Source organism: Chiroxiphia lanceolata, chromosome 1 (genome assembly GCF_009829145.1).
Source record: "Chiroxiphia lanceolata isolate bChiLan1 chromosome 1, bChiLan1.pri, whole genome shotgun sequence".
In the NCBI taxonomy this organism is placed as follows: Eukaryota; Metazoa; Chordata; class Aves; order Passeriformes; family Pipridae; genus Chiroxiphia; species Chiroxiphia lanceolata.
In genome coordinates, this window is record NC_045637.1 from 32954727 (window position 1) to 32968146 (window position 13420).

General features: G+C 36.0%; 1 protein-coding gene across 8 annotated transcripts in view; it reads left to right on the forward strand.

Annotated features, from left to right (window-relative positions):
• Window positions 1-13420, forward strand: part of UBE2W (ubiquitin conjugating enzyme E2 W) — a 44079-nt gene that overhangs the window by 15035 nt on the left and 15624 nt on the right. For 5 of the 8 annotated variants that reach the window (XM_032682793.1, XM_032682773.1, XM_032682783.1 and 2 more), the window contains exons 2-5: window positions 2227-2318; window positions 6153-6255; window positions 8765-8920; window positions 10018-10093. In XM_032682793.1, the coding sequence (XP_032538684.1) occupies window positions 2227-2318; window positions 6153-6255; window positions 8765-8920; window positions 10018-10093 (427 nt within the window). Of the gene's footprint in view, window positions 1-2226; window positions 2319-6152; window positions 6256-8764; window positions 8921-9998; window positions 10094-13420 lie in introns of all 8 variants that reach the window. The other 3 variants (XR_004356021.1, XR_004356019.1, XR_004356018.1) reach the window with 1 other exon arrangement.

The window sequence follows — 13420 nt, forward strand, 5'->3', positions numbered from 1 at the left end:
TTATTTGTGTTTACTGGACAGACTCTCATGACAGTATCAACAAATGCTTTAGGATCAGAGGAACAGAGCACTTCAGTGGTACTGTGATGATCAAGTACACATTATAATTATTGTTTTTTCCTTGTGCTACTTTTTTTTAGAAAGAATCATAAATATAGTGTGTGAGAACTGAAAAGCTGTGAAGCAGTCAGATAATATTTTCACACTGGTGAGATGGAAAGAATGACTGAGACTATTTGACTGAGAAGAAGGTTGCTGGAAAAAAGGACAAAGGTGCAAACTCGGAATGAGAGGATATTTTAAGTGTTGATAATTTGGAATTTTTTGTAAAAAAAAAAAAACGTACAGAAAAAACAAAATTTCCTCTCCGATTTACTGTTCAGATACTGATAGCTTAATGTGGCTGGTTTTAATTCAATTCTCAAATGGATTTTAGGCTCCTTTTTATAAAGACGAAGTTGTATAGTTATTCTACAAGGATAAGTAAATGGATCTACTGAATTATTTGCTGTTCCTTACTATTTTTCAACTAATGTTTCCAAATCTCCTTTTTAAGGGAGTTTGAATTTCCCTTATCGTGTAAAGTTCTCATTTCTGAACTTCAAATATTTCTCTATATGACAAAGCATACACAGGTTGACTGCCATTGAGGTCTATTTGATGGTGGTCTGGGGAAGTGCCAGAAAGAGAATTGACTTAAAAATGAGCATCTGCCATTCAAATTAAGGATTTGTAAAATGGTTTTGTAACCTTGCTCCTTTACATTTTAGTTCATAATAGTGGTGTTAAAAACACTGTTAGTATTTTCTTAAACTGTGCAGAAAGCAAAAGATAAACACTAGCGTTCTAATCTGTTTTTCAGTGTGTTAGCAATGTATGTAGCTTTCATATGAAGATGCTAGCATTGGTTTTTCAGTTTGTTTATATTGTATCTATGTTCAAGGTAGAGGAAACTTTCAAAATAGAAGCCCAAAGCAAGTTTTCAGGGCTGCTTAATAGAGATAGAAAATTATTTCAGTATTTTCAGAATGTAAATTGTTAATCTGTGGGGGCCTTTTCTTTGTGAATTGTGTGGCTGAATTTATTGTAGTCCAATTTCAAAAATATTGATAAGGTACTGCATCATTTCTAAGTTTACCAATCAACACTTTATTTTCCCCTGTGGATTTTTTTAAGTTCTGGAAAAGTTGTTTGGAAAACATCTACAAATACGTGATAAACCTATATTTTAAAAAAAAAATGGATATTGAATGGAAACGAGACACTAAACTCTCAAAGCATGTATTTTTATTCCTTTTGAGTGTAAGATCATTTTCACTAGTAGGGTGATTGAAGTGCACTTGTAGGCGGTAAACCTTAAAATGATTGATAGGGAAAAGGAAAGTAGGAAATGAAAAAACCTTGAACTTCTTGTCATCTACATGGCTTGGAAATGACAAAACGTATTGCATAACTGTTTATGTGGAGAAAATACACTCTGAAAGCAGTGGCAATGACAGCACTTCACAGAGGTTGTATTTCCCTTGCTCCATAGATTGTAAGAAACTGCTTTTAGTTGTTAGTGAAGCAGCTGGTTGCAGTTAGCAATTGATTTATCCCTGTCAAAATAGGTAAGAATTACCTGAGTCACCAGTATAACTCTTTTCTACGTACTACGACTCTGTAGGTTCTAATGTGCAGTTACTATACAGTTGTTAAATAGTTTGTGTTCTGCAATTCACCTAGTCTTGTTTTAGTTTCTGTTCTGTCCTCTGGCTTGCACATATGCCAGATAGAAGTGTCTTAAATTACATAGAGGAGGGAGAGTTGTGCTGTTAAAATCTTGTAGAACTAATTATAATTCTCATGCTATCGTGGGAATGTGAAATATTCTCTGCTAGGTGTAGAGCTCTCATAGACATCTTTGTAATATGACAAAATAATTAATACATCTGTGTAGTTTGTCATGAAACATATCTTCACGTTGCAGTGTTGCAAATGTAAATGCCACTGCATTTTAACAAAAAAGTAAGTTTAAAGCCTGTGACCTTTTTTGCCTGTGACTTTTCAGTTAAATTTCTAGGAGAGGAGTCTTCCTTTTTGCTCTCCTTTCAATTTCACTTTGTTTTTAAATTTTCAAATAAGATTCCTTTTACCTTTTAATAAGTGATGAAATATAATTTAGTGTGCATGTTTATTGTTGAACTTAATTTAGTATTTAAGTTATTCTATACAATTTCTTTATAGAAACGATTACAGAAAGAACTATTGGCATTTCAAAATGATCCACCTCCGGGAATGACTCTAGATGAAAAGAGTGTACAAAATTCAATTACACAGTAAGTACCTATCTTGTTTTATTTCTGCTATGCTGAAAATGTAAGTAAGGGAAGTTCTCTTTATGTCACTTCCACCAATTCCAAGTATCACAAATTTTTGCTTTCAGTCTAGACAATTAAACATTGCTCTCCTTAATAAGCATATTGCAGTAATGTGTTGGGACACTTTCAGGAACTGGATAGTGATTATTAAATTTTTATTTGGCTTTTTATTGTCTAACAAACTGTCAATTGGTAAAAGCCCCTGCATATTTTAGAATAAAGTAATTTAACAGTCTTTCATAGCTACTAACCTCTGAAACCTCTTTAGATTTATTGAAATAATGGAGTAGCTGTTTTTGTTATGTGTTATTTGTATAGAATGTATGTCATAGCTGTTAATTTACATTACCTTCTTTCTTCAAAGCAAGTGAAGGAAACTTCTTATAAAGCAAAGTTGTCTGGGTGCACTTGTTTGTGCTTTTCTCCCTGCCTTAGCTTTTTTTATGATTAGTGAAATGGGAAGAGAAACATGGTAAAGTATTCTGTGTCCATTGAAATGGACATGAGTTGTTCTTGGAACTGAACTGGTTTTTTTACCTGACTGAAATTTAAAAGATTTAGACTGTTAACATTCCTTTTTCATAATTTTCTTAGCTTAATTTTGGACAAATTTTTAAAATTTAGCAGATGTAAACATTAATGAGAGTGTAGATCTCAGGCTATATGTTCTGGACTCAGTTACTGATTGATGGATCAATTTAAAAACAGCATAGAGCTGAATTCTGATGTTTCACATCTGCATTTTTGGTGGCGTCGTTCAGACCGTGTTACATGAGGCTTTTCTAAACCTTGTATATACTGAATCAAACACTCATATTGCTTCTTAAGTGATGCTGGTCTTTGTGGTACTTCATGTAGATGAGTAAGACTAAAAAAAAATTGAAATAGCAGTTCCCAGAATTTGGTAGAAGTAGTAATAAACTGTTGTAGAATTGCTGAATTGCAGCTTGTGTTTCTTGCTCTACTTCGGGTTTTCAAATTTTCTGCAAAAAAGGACTCAATCTAATATTGCAAGTGTTTTTCACTCACTTCAACAGAAAATGACCATTAAATCAAAGTTCACAGCAAATGGAAAAGGAAAAAAAAAAATCTGTATTTTTTCCTGTTTGTTGATTTTTCTTAGTATGTCTCATTATTATTTCTGTCATGTACATTTTTTATACCTTTCAATTCCTTGCACACTAAAAGCTTCCTGATTACTGTCATGCTAGATTTTGAAACTGTCCCTGTTTTAGAAGCTTCCTGTCACAAGTAACATTCTATTTTTTTTCTTTGAAGGTTTTTGGTGTCAGCTAGCATGTTCTGAGTTCATTAATGAAGTTACAGTTTGAACTGGTGCAGTAAAAATTTGTGAAGCAATACTTGTTTGGGTTTTAAAGATGTTGAACAAAATAATTGGATCCCATGATGTAATTGGGTCATTTAAAGCGTTAAGCAAATTTCTATTTTAAATACACAAGGATTAGAAATTTGAGAAGGCTAAACTGTAAAGCACACAGGAAAGATGGGTTCTAGGGATTCCTTGACCATAAAAGAAAAGGAGTAATGTCCAGGCAGAGTTATCTTCTACTTAGTAAAGTAAACTATTTTAAAAACTTGAAAGTGGAAGAGTTTTCTGGATCACAAACAGCAATAAATCTTAAGAGTATTGGTGCACCATGTGTATAAATGTAAAAGCAGAAGGCATAAGAAGAGATAAGTGGTTTGGAGTGCAGATAGATTAAATTGAAGGCGTCTTCACAAAATAAAAATATGGAATATATGACAGCCATCACTGTGTTACTGTTGAAGTTGCATTCCTCTTGAAGAGTGTGACAGTTATCATTAGATAAGCAGTTTTTCTCCAAAAAATCTGAAGCCCAAAGAATAATAGAGGGGAAGATAAAAAATGTGCATGATTTAAATACACAGGGAGGGTATATATGACAGGAGGATGAAGAGGTTGGGAATATGATCATCAGGCCTGCCAGCTGGAGATGTCAACTTTTCTGAGCACATTGCTGTTCTGCAAAATCTCAGCTGCCTTCCTTGAGTCGATGTAAAACTTGTCTGACCATTTTTGTAGTCTCCTGATGAATTTTTACCTTATCACGTTGCTCAAATCTGTAAAACTCAACCAAGGGTGAAAAATGAAAATGAGAAAATGATGCTGCAAAGGATCAACGGTAGAACTCTGTAAAATGACAGAAGTTAGCAGAATGTTGCTGAATGTGTTGAACAATATTCAAAGCATCTATTTTTAACTGGATTAAAAAAACCACAACACAATCCAAACCCAGCGACAATAAAAACCCTACACCGAACAGCACCTTCTCATTCCAATGGGATGAGGTTCAACAAGGCCGAGTGCCGGGTCCTGCACTTTGGCCACAACAACCCCCTGCAGCTCTGCGGGCTGGGCACAGAGTGGCTGGAGAGCAGCCAGGCAGAAAGGGACCTGAGAGTTTGGATTGACAGGAAGCTGAACATGAGCCAGCAGTGTGCCCAGGTGGCCAACAAGGCCAGTGGCATCCTGGCCTGGATCAGGAACAGCGTGGCCAACAGGTCCAAGGAAGTGATTCTTGCCCTGTACTCAGCACTGCTGAGGCCACACCTGGAGTACTGTGTCCAGTTCTGGGCCCCTCAGTTCAGGAAGGACATTGAGGTGCTGGAGCAGGTCCAGAGAAGAGCAACAAGGCTGGTGAAGGGACTTGAACACAGGTCCTATGAGGAGAGGCTGAGGGAGCTGGGGTTGTTCAGCCTGGAGAAGAGGAGGCTCAGGGGAGACCTCATCACTCTCTACAACTCCCTGAAAGGAGGTTGTAGCCAGGTGGGGGTTGGTCTCTTTTCCCAGGCAGCTATCAGCAAGACAAGAGGGCATGGTCTCAAGCTGTGCCAGGGGAGGTTTAGGTTAGATATTAGAAAGAATTTCTTTACAGAGAGGGTAATCAGGCATTGGAATGGGCTGCCCAGGGAAGTGGTGGATTCTCCATCCCTGGAGGTTTTTAAGATAAGACTGGATGTGGTACTTAGTGCCATGGTCTAGCAACCACATTGGTAGTGGATCAAGGGTTGGACTTGATGATCTCAGAGGTCCCTTCCAACCCAGCTGATTCTATGATTCTATGATTCTCTTCCCCTGGCAACTCCACCTATCAGTTACTTTCATGTTATTATGATGGAAGGACCAGAAACAGAGGAAAAAGAATAGTATGATATGCTGAGGTATTATCTCTACTACAGTTGCAAATAATTCTTTTTTTTGTTTTGTTTTGCTTTTAATTTTCTGGGACCTTTTCCTTTTTATACTATTAGCTTTTCCAGTTTTGGTTCATTACCTTCCAGGTACTATTGAATTTCTGAGCTTTTCACAGATAAAAGTACAAGATGAGCTTTGTCCTTTCCCCTTGGATACAGATTTTGTTTTAATCAACTCTGCTGATGTTTTCCCTGACAGAAAAGGAAAGAAAACAACATGAAAGAGAACGTGTACTAGTTTGTTTCCTTCCAAGCCTGTTTTTATGTAGGAATAAGCTTTCAAACAGGTTTTTTATTTCAACTGATGGATCTGTGTTGAGTTCAAGTCATATTTATAATTTGCAGCACTATATCAATGCCTGTATGTAAAATACCAAGCTTGTTTCCTTCAAATGTAGGTTTGATGCATGGCTCACCTTTGTGAGTTACAATGTTAATAACGAATTTAGAAGGTTTGGCTCTGATTTATAGTTGATTTGATTTGTTCTGTGCTCCAGGAATAAAACCGCAGTTTGTCAGTCCACAGTACTAACAGCTTTTTTCCCTGTTCCTTAGGTGGATTGTAGACATGGAAGGTGCTCCAGGAACACTATATGAAGGGGAGAAATTTCAGCTTTTATTTAAGTTTAGTAGTCGGTATCCTTTTGATTCGCCTCAGGTAACTGCTGCCTTCTTCCTTGCTTAACATTACCTTTGGATTATATCTGTGTATTATGTCTGTATGACACATGCTGAGTGTTATATCATCCACATATCCTGATGTGAGGTTTAGTTACTTTGATTTGTATTAAATGCATTGCGCAGATGCCTTTTCTTTTAAAAATGATTCTGCAGTGAGGTACAATGCTTTGACAGTCTACCTGATTTCATAGGAGATGAAAGTAGTGTAAACTGGAGGCTTCTTTGAGGTTGATATCCGTATCATGTGAGAGACAAACACAGGGTAAATAGGAAGATCTCCTTTATTGCGATGTAGGAGCCAGGTAAACCACAAATTGCTTCTTTGTCCCATCTCTTCTTGCTTTCAACATATTTTTTTCTAGTTTGTTTTTAAGACTATCGCATCTTCTCTGCTGCCATTATTAATATAGCTGAAGAAATACTGTGCTTCTGATAGGGATTCTCATAGATGCATGACATGTTTGAGAGGCAAATAGTGTGGTAATTGAGGTATGAGATGCTGCGTTGCTTTCATGACAGCCTAAACTGAAGGGAGAGCAGTACTTAGAGACTGCAGAATGTGCTGTGTACATCCATCCCTCTGTCACCTGAGGGAAATGTTACAAAACAAGGCTGGTAAGAGTAGTCACCCCTTATTTTCTAAAAAAGGAAGGAGAAAAGGAAGAGAACCTCAGTTCTTGTCCTCTCTGTTTCAGCTCAAAGTTCTAAGAGTTCTCTGCAACTTCTCTTATTGGTTGTAAAACTGAAACTTGGAGCTGTGAGAGACACTTGAACCATAAACGTTAAATATTTTTGGGTACCGTGATAAAAACTAGGATGCTGACTTTTCAGTCTTAGGTTTCAAAGAACAAACTGGCCACCTGTACTTCTGCACCTCATCAGGTTTGCAGTGAACTACTCATAGTGATCCACAAGAGAGTAGCCACTTTAATTTGATTCCAAGTAGGTACTGTTTGTATTCATTACCCAAGCTGTGTGTGTGGCTCTGTGCAATTTATTGTTAAGCATCAAATTAGATCCATACATCTTCACTGAATTTTAGCACAGAAAACAATTAACAATTTAAGTACTGGATATTTGATTGTTGTAGATGGCTAGAATTTCACTTTTTAAAATGCTGCTGTGCAGTAAGGTCATTCTGTGCTATGAACCTCTGGGTCATAATTATCTCTCTGGCAAATCTACTTACTGTGACTTGACAGTTTACACTTCTGCTGCTTAATCACTTGGTTGTTTTCTGCTTTTAAATGTATGTGTCTATCACAGCATGCATGCTTTTACTTACCTAGTATGCCTAACTCTGGTTTTCATGTAAAAGGAAGATATTAGTTACAAGTGAAATACATTACTGGATTCTGAAGGTAAGCTCTTCAAGGCTTAAGTAATACCAGTTAAAAGACCTATGAAAGATTATTCTGAATCCAGTTTTTCTTCTGCCTTAGAAACATATCTTCTATTTGGCAGATAAATTAAGCTGTCTGATTTCTGTTTCCTATATGATGGGGGTGTTGCTTCTGTCTTGTCAGTGATGAGGTGGGTGTGTTGTGTACATGTTTGCATACTTGTACACAAGTACACACTTAAGAGACTGCTGGTCATTATAGTTATGAGTGGTAGAGATTTATTTTGTCATTGCCTAAAAGATGACAGTAGTTACGCTGGAAAGGATGTTCAGGAGTTTAATACTGCTATGAAGATCTCACTTTTACTCTATTTCCCTTGGTCCTGAACCAACAATGTGTTCGACAAAATCTTGATGTAAGAGCAATAGTTGTCAAAATTGCTTTTCTAACCTTTTTTTGACTGTGATACTTCCCATAGTAGAGAGGAGTTAAGGTTCTAAATGCCGTTCTTCCATATTCATCCACATCAAATAAAAATATATTCCATTTGAAGTAAAGATTTAAAAGTATTTCCTATTTGGTAACAAACTTTAGTTTCACAAGTCCTTTATTTTATAGTTGATAAGATAGATGCATTTTAATTTTACTCTTTATGCTGGAACCTGGATGAGTTAGCAAGAACTTAATTTCTGTTGTGTCCAAGATGATAGAAATACTCATTTGTGAATCTTCCTTGTGCTTCTTGATGTACAACGTTGTGGCTTATAAAATCATTAAAATCCAGTATTTTGGCTAGGCACCTGTATTCCTTAGGACATGAAAGACTGAGGCTGCAAGATATAAAAGGTTTAGTTCATTGGTTAGTTACCTTTGAGTTTTTCTATGCTGTATAAGTATTCATAGGAAATCTTCTATATCATTTATTCATCATCACTAGCTATTTAGGCTTCCATTGTTTATTTTACATTTCATTTAATGGTTTCCAAAAGTGAATAAACCTAATGTGGTAAAGTGTATTATTTAGTGTAAGTGAAAATGACAGACCTGCTCCTTAAATAAGATTATATTGTTTTCCTAAAAACAATACAGTTTTATTTAAAATGTGGACTATAAGTCTCAAGTATTTTTGTTCTTTTTTTTTAGGTCATGTTTACTGGAGACAATATTCCTGTTCATCCTCATGTTTATAGCAATGGTCATATCTGTTTATCCATTCTAACGGAAGACTGGTCTCCAGCTCTCTCAGTGCAATCTGTTTGTCTTAGCATTATTAGCATGCTTTCCAGCTGCAAAGAAAAGGTATGGGCTTTTTCAGCACTGTTGGAGTAGAAAAAGTAAAAGTTAATAGTTTTCTACTTTGCAAAGTGAAATTTTCGTTTCTCAAATTCTAAAATAGGCAAAACTACTATATCTACATTTCTACTACTGAAAAAATACTAAGCTAGAACTTCAAAATAAACAGTGCAGTAAATACTGTTTTCATGGTAACCTGCTTACATATTGGAAAAGAGGAACAAATGGAACCCATCTAATTCTCCTAACTGAAGTTCAATCATGTTTTAGGACAATTCTATGTAAAATTATCCTGTCTCTAAAGGTGGTGCAAAATGAATTGAAATGCCTTTAGTGCAGATGTTTCTAAGGCTTTGCATCTGTGCTATTTGAGTGATCTTGTTCATTTTCATTTTGCCTTTCTTCTGGTGACACTAATACCTTAGACCTTTTGTAAAGAGACTGCCCTTTTGCTCTTGACCATTTCTTTCGCAGTGGGCTATCTGTGGAAGTTAGATGTGGTCAGAGCTTGTCCATGTGTGCTATCTAAACATGCCTATTTATGTTGCATCCCAGTCAGTCCTAGTCATGTGCATATAGTTGAAAAAACACTCCAAAATGGCTTTATATTGTATTCTATCCTATGACTTGTTTTGTATAATGATGACACGAAGAAAACTGAAGAATATGAAGTAAGGATTTAGATATAGATGTTAAGGTTTGTTTTTTTCACCCACTCCAAGCTGAGCCTTATGGATGTGAATTGGATCTAATACATCAGAATTAGATTTCAAACTGCAAAGGAATTTAGTTTGGGGATTTTTTGAACAACAGCTGTTTCTTTCTTTTGGGTTGTTTTCTTTTCTTTTTTTCTTTATTTTTATATCTTCCTCTATTTATTGCCAAACTCTTTGGTATTTTTCATTAATGTTTTTCTTGGAGTATCTCCACTAAGCATTTGTTACCTGGATCTTTATGAGATTTTTCTTGACAAAGGTCTAGTCCTGGCTGTTATTTCATTTTCACTGCATTCACATGGTAACCTTTCAGAAGCTTATTAAATAGCTCGTGTATTACAATATGAGGATTGTTTGATTATTTGTAGGTCTTTTCTTCTGTTGCAGAGGCGACCTCCAGATAACTCATTTTATGTAAGAACATGTAACAAGAATCCAAAGAAAACAAAATGGTGGTATCATGGTAAGTATTTAACTAGGACCAGGAATTTTTAAGTTCTTTTTAGGCTGAAGGCAATTAAAATGTAGGAAAGTAGGATAAATGTATTCAAAGCATTAAAACTCTTTTTAATTTCAGAGAGTTATTAAAATCCTGTTTCTGAGATAATTTGCTGTGATTTTTTTTATATCTCATTTTAATAATTCCTGTAAACTCATATGTTTTAAATTGTAGGATAGAGCTTGAATGAAAGTTTTTGTAGACCACATTAGTCTATGACAAGTTTGGGATTGGGGAAGGGACATACTGAAACAAAGTTTAGCTCTAAACCCATTTTTTTTGTTGTTGTTATTAACAGTCTAAGAGCTCTTATGGTGTTGAAAAGATACCTATATATTTGTAAGCAGCTGTGTCTTGTAATAGATTTGCACTCTTAATCAGAATTTCCAGTATGGGACAGTTGGCTGACTTTAAAGGCTCCTAAAAACTAATACTCAATAATATAGTAATAAGATTCTCCATGTAAATGATAAAGAAAAAAACCCCAACCATAACTAAAATTGCAACAGTATCTGCAGCACTAGTGTTGTGTTGGGGTTTTTTTCTTTGTTCAGTTTTGATTTGGGAGTTTGCTTTTTTATTTTGTTTTGTGGTTTCTTGGGTTTTTTTGCATGTATTCTCTGTCTTGCTTTATACGGTGTGATTTCTTTCTTCTGCCTCATTTTTTGTCATCCTCTACCCAGAGCTGCACCTGGCTGTATGTACTTGTCTTGTCCACTCCATTGGTGAGAAAAGAGAGAAGGAGGGGGTAGAGATGGGCTGTGCTTTGTTTCTCTTCTAAGCAATGCTTTCTTTATTTTCTCTAGGAACATTCTGTACAAATGGTAGTTATCGGGAGCCCCAGTATTTTGGGAAGGGATGTGTTAGAGCAGGTGATAGTGTATGCTGGCATAGTGCAGGAGAGCTGGTTCCATCACTGCCTTTCATTGAAGGCTCCATCGTAAGACATCTTCTGTTTTTCACTGCCTCCCCACCCTGGGACATGTTCTGTCCCCTAAGTGAAATGAGAACAGGTTTTTTGAGACAGTGAAAGTTCATGACTGGAGAGGCAAATGCCAAAGCCTTCACCCTTGAAATTCTTAAGATTGTTAAAACCCCATGAATGCCTTAACAAAAAAAACTTGAGTGTTTCATAATACTTGCCAAGACCATGGGGTTTTCATGTATGGTAATGTAACAGAATGAAACTCTGTTTCTCATAATACTGTAATAGTATCTCTAAAATAAAAGGTGACTTCAGGTACAGTAAGACAAGTGCTGTATGCCATAGGATTAAGATGTCTTTGAGAAACTTGGGACTTGTGGTTGTTTTTAAAATTGACTCCAAGAATAATAATGATATTGCCCACAAGGATGGGACTTTCATCTTCACCAGATTGTACAGCAGTCACTTTGTCTTCTCTCTCTGTTTTCACACTCTTGTAATGCGTTTGGTGCTTCTCCATTTTTAGTTTTGGGAAAGTTTTTGTTAACTTTTTATTTTCACTTGCTAGTTATTTTTAAAAAGAAATGAGTAAAGTTCCATTTATTGGTTATATCTTGTGATTAGAATACATTCTGTCTACTTTTAATCTGTACTAGTCTCATATGGATTTAGAATAGAACTCCATAAAAGGAGAACAGTCTGCAGATATTACTTTGATTTCTTAATCTTGAAATTCAATTTGCATTAAACAAGCAAAACAACAAATTAGTATGAAAAGAAATGTGGTTTCTCTGACTCTGAAGGTTGTGGTATTCTTGTGGCTCAAAACCATCAAGGTGCTTATAGTTCACTGAATGAGTAATTTAATCACTATGAAGTTACTATGCAATGGCTTTTTTCAGAATGTTAGAAAACCCTACCCTTCCTCAAATTCAGAACAACCTAAAAACCAACCTGAGGCAAGAGAAAGCAAGTCAGTTCATTTAAATAACTCATACTGTCTTGCTTCCCGATTAAAAGTTCATTGGGCTCCTCCCTGCCTTAAATTCTTACATGAAAAAATTACACATACCTGATGTCCACTGGACAAAAGTTTCATAAATGCTCGAGTGTTTTCCCTTTGAGTTTTGTGTGTCATTTGCTTCTTCTCTCAGTTACAAGTAATTTTTTTCTCCTATGTAGACATAGAACAAGACTGCCAAGGCATGATCTTTAAATTGTCAATGTTTTCTTAACGGGTTTGAAGAACTGCTGGGTTACACTAAAATGGGAAGTGTGAAAAGGTGCTTCTGTCATCTTTATTTTCTGCTCACGCTTCAACTGAAATGTCACTTATCTAATCTTGTGGTTGAACCACATTTGGCTGGGTAAATGAGGGGAGAAAAAAACAATCCCACCCGAGAAAGAAAACCAGCTGTTCAAGGGTAACCACTGGATGAAATTAAATGCTAGTGCTAATATAAGAACGTATGGAGGGAGATGCAAAGTGGTTCTGCCCCTTCTGGTATCAGCTGGCCATTGTACTGCTTTAGCTTCAGTGTGATATTGGATCCCTGAGTTTTGAAGAGATAGGAAGAAATCTGTCATCTGTCTTAATACATGCATTTGAAGGAAAATATTTTTTTCCAGTAGGTGCCCAGAATTTATTTACATGGGAGCAAAATAGTGCATGGTTGGGACCTGTTGTGAAGCAAACCCATATGAACACAAAGTGATAAAGTGGCACTTTGAGACATATTCTGACATGTAAATATGTGTCTGCATTTAGCTTGTTACAGAGGTTTTTTAATCTCTCATTTCATCCCTGCCTCAACGCAGCAACTTATTCCACAAACAGAGTCATGGAGTCCTATTTGCTCCAAAAGGATGTCCTCAGAAGCCCTGTTTAAAGCTCCTGATCTTTGATAACTGAAAATATTTCTGGATTGTCTGCCTTTCCCAATGTCTATTTCAACTGTACATTGACCTTCATGTTGAATTTCAATCTGAGAGTTGCTCATGTTGTGTAAAGACAGAGAAGGATCTTCCAGATAAAGTTTACTTGGGCATCTAGACTGAAATTAGTTTCATAAAGCTGTTGCCTGGCTTTGGTCTTGTCAGGAGGTAGATTTTTTTTTTTTTGGTGGAAAAGGGGACAGTGGTGTTTATTTTCGTCCAGCACTTCCTTACTGCTTTTGGGTTGAGGGCTTTGTTTGGTTTTTGTTTTTTCTTAAGTGGAAAGTGTTTTTTCTGGTATTTGTCCTAAAATTTTAGTGCACCATTTAAATACCCATTCTCTCTGTTGCAGCCTTGTCCTTTTTTTTTTTTTTTACATGTACAGTAGCCTACTGTAAAATTGAAAAGCTTTTTACAAGTAATAATATTGA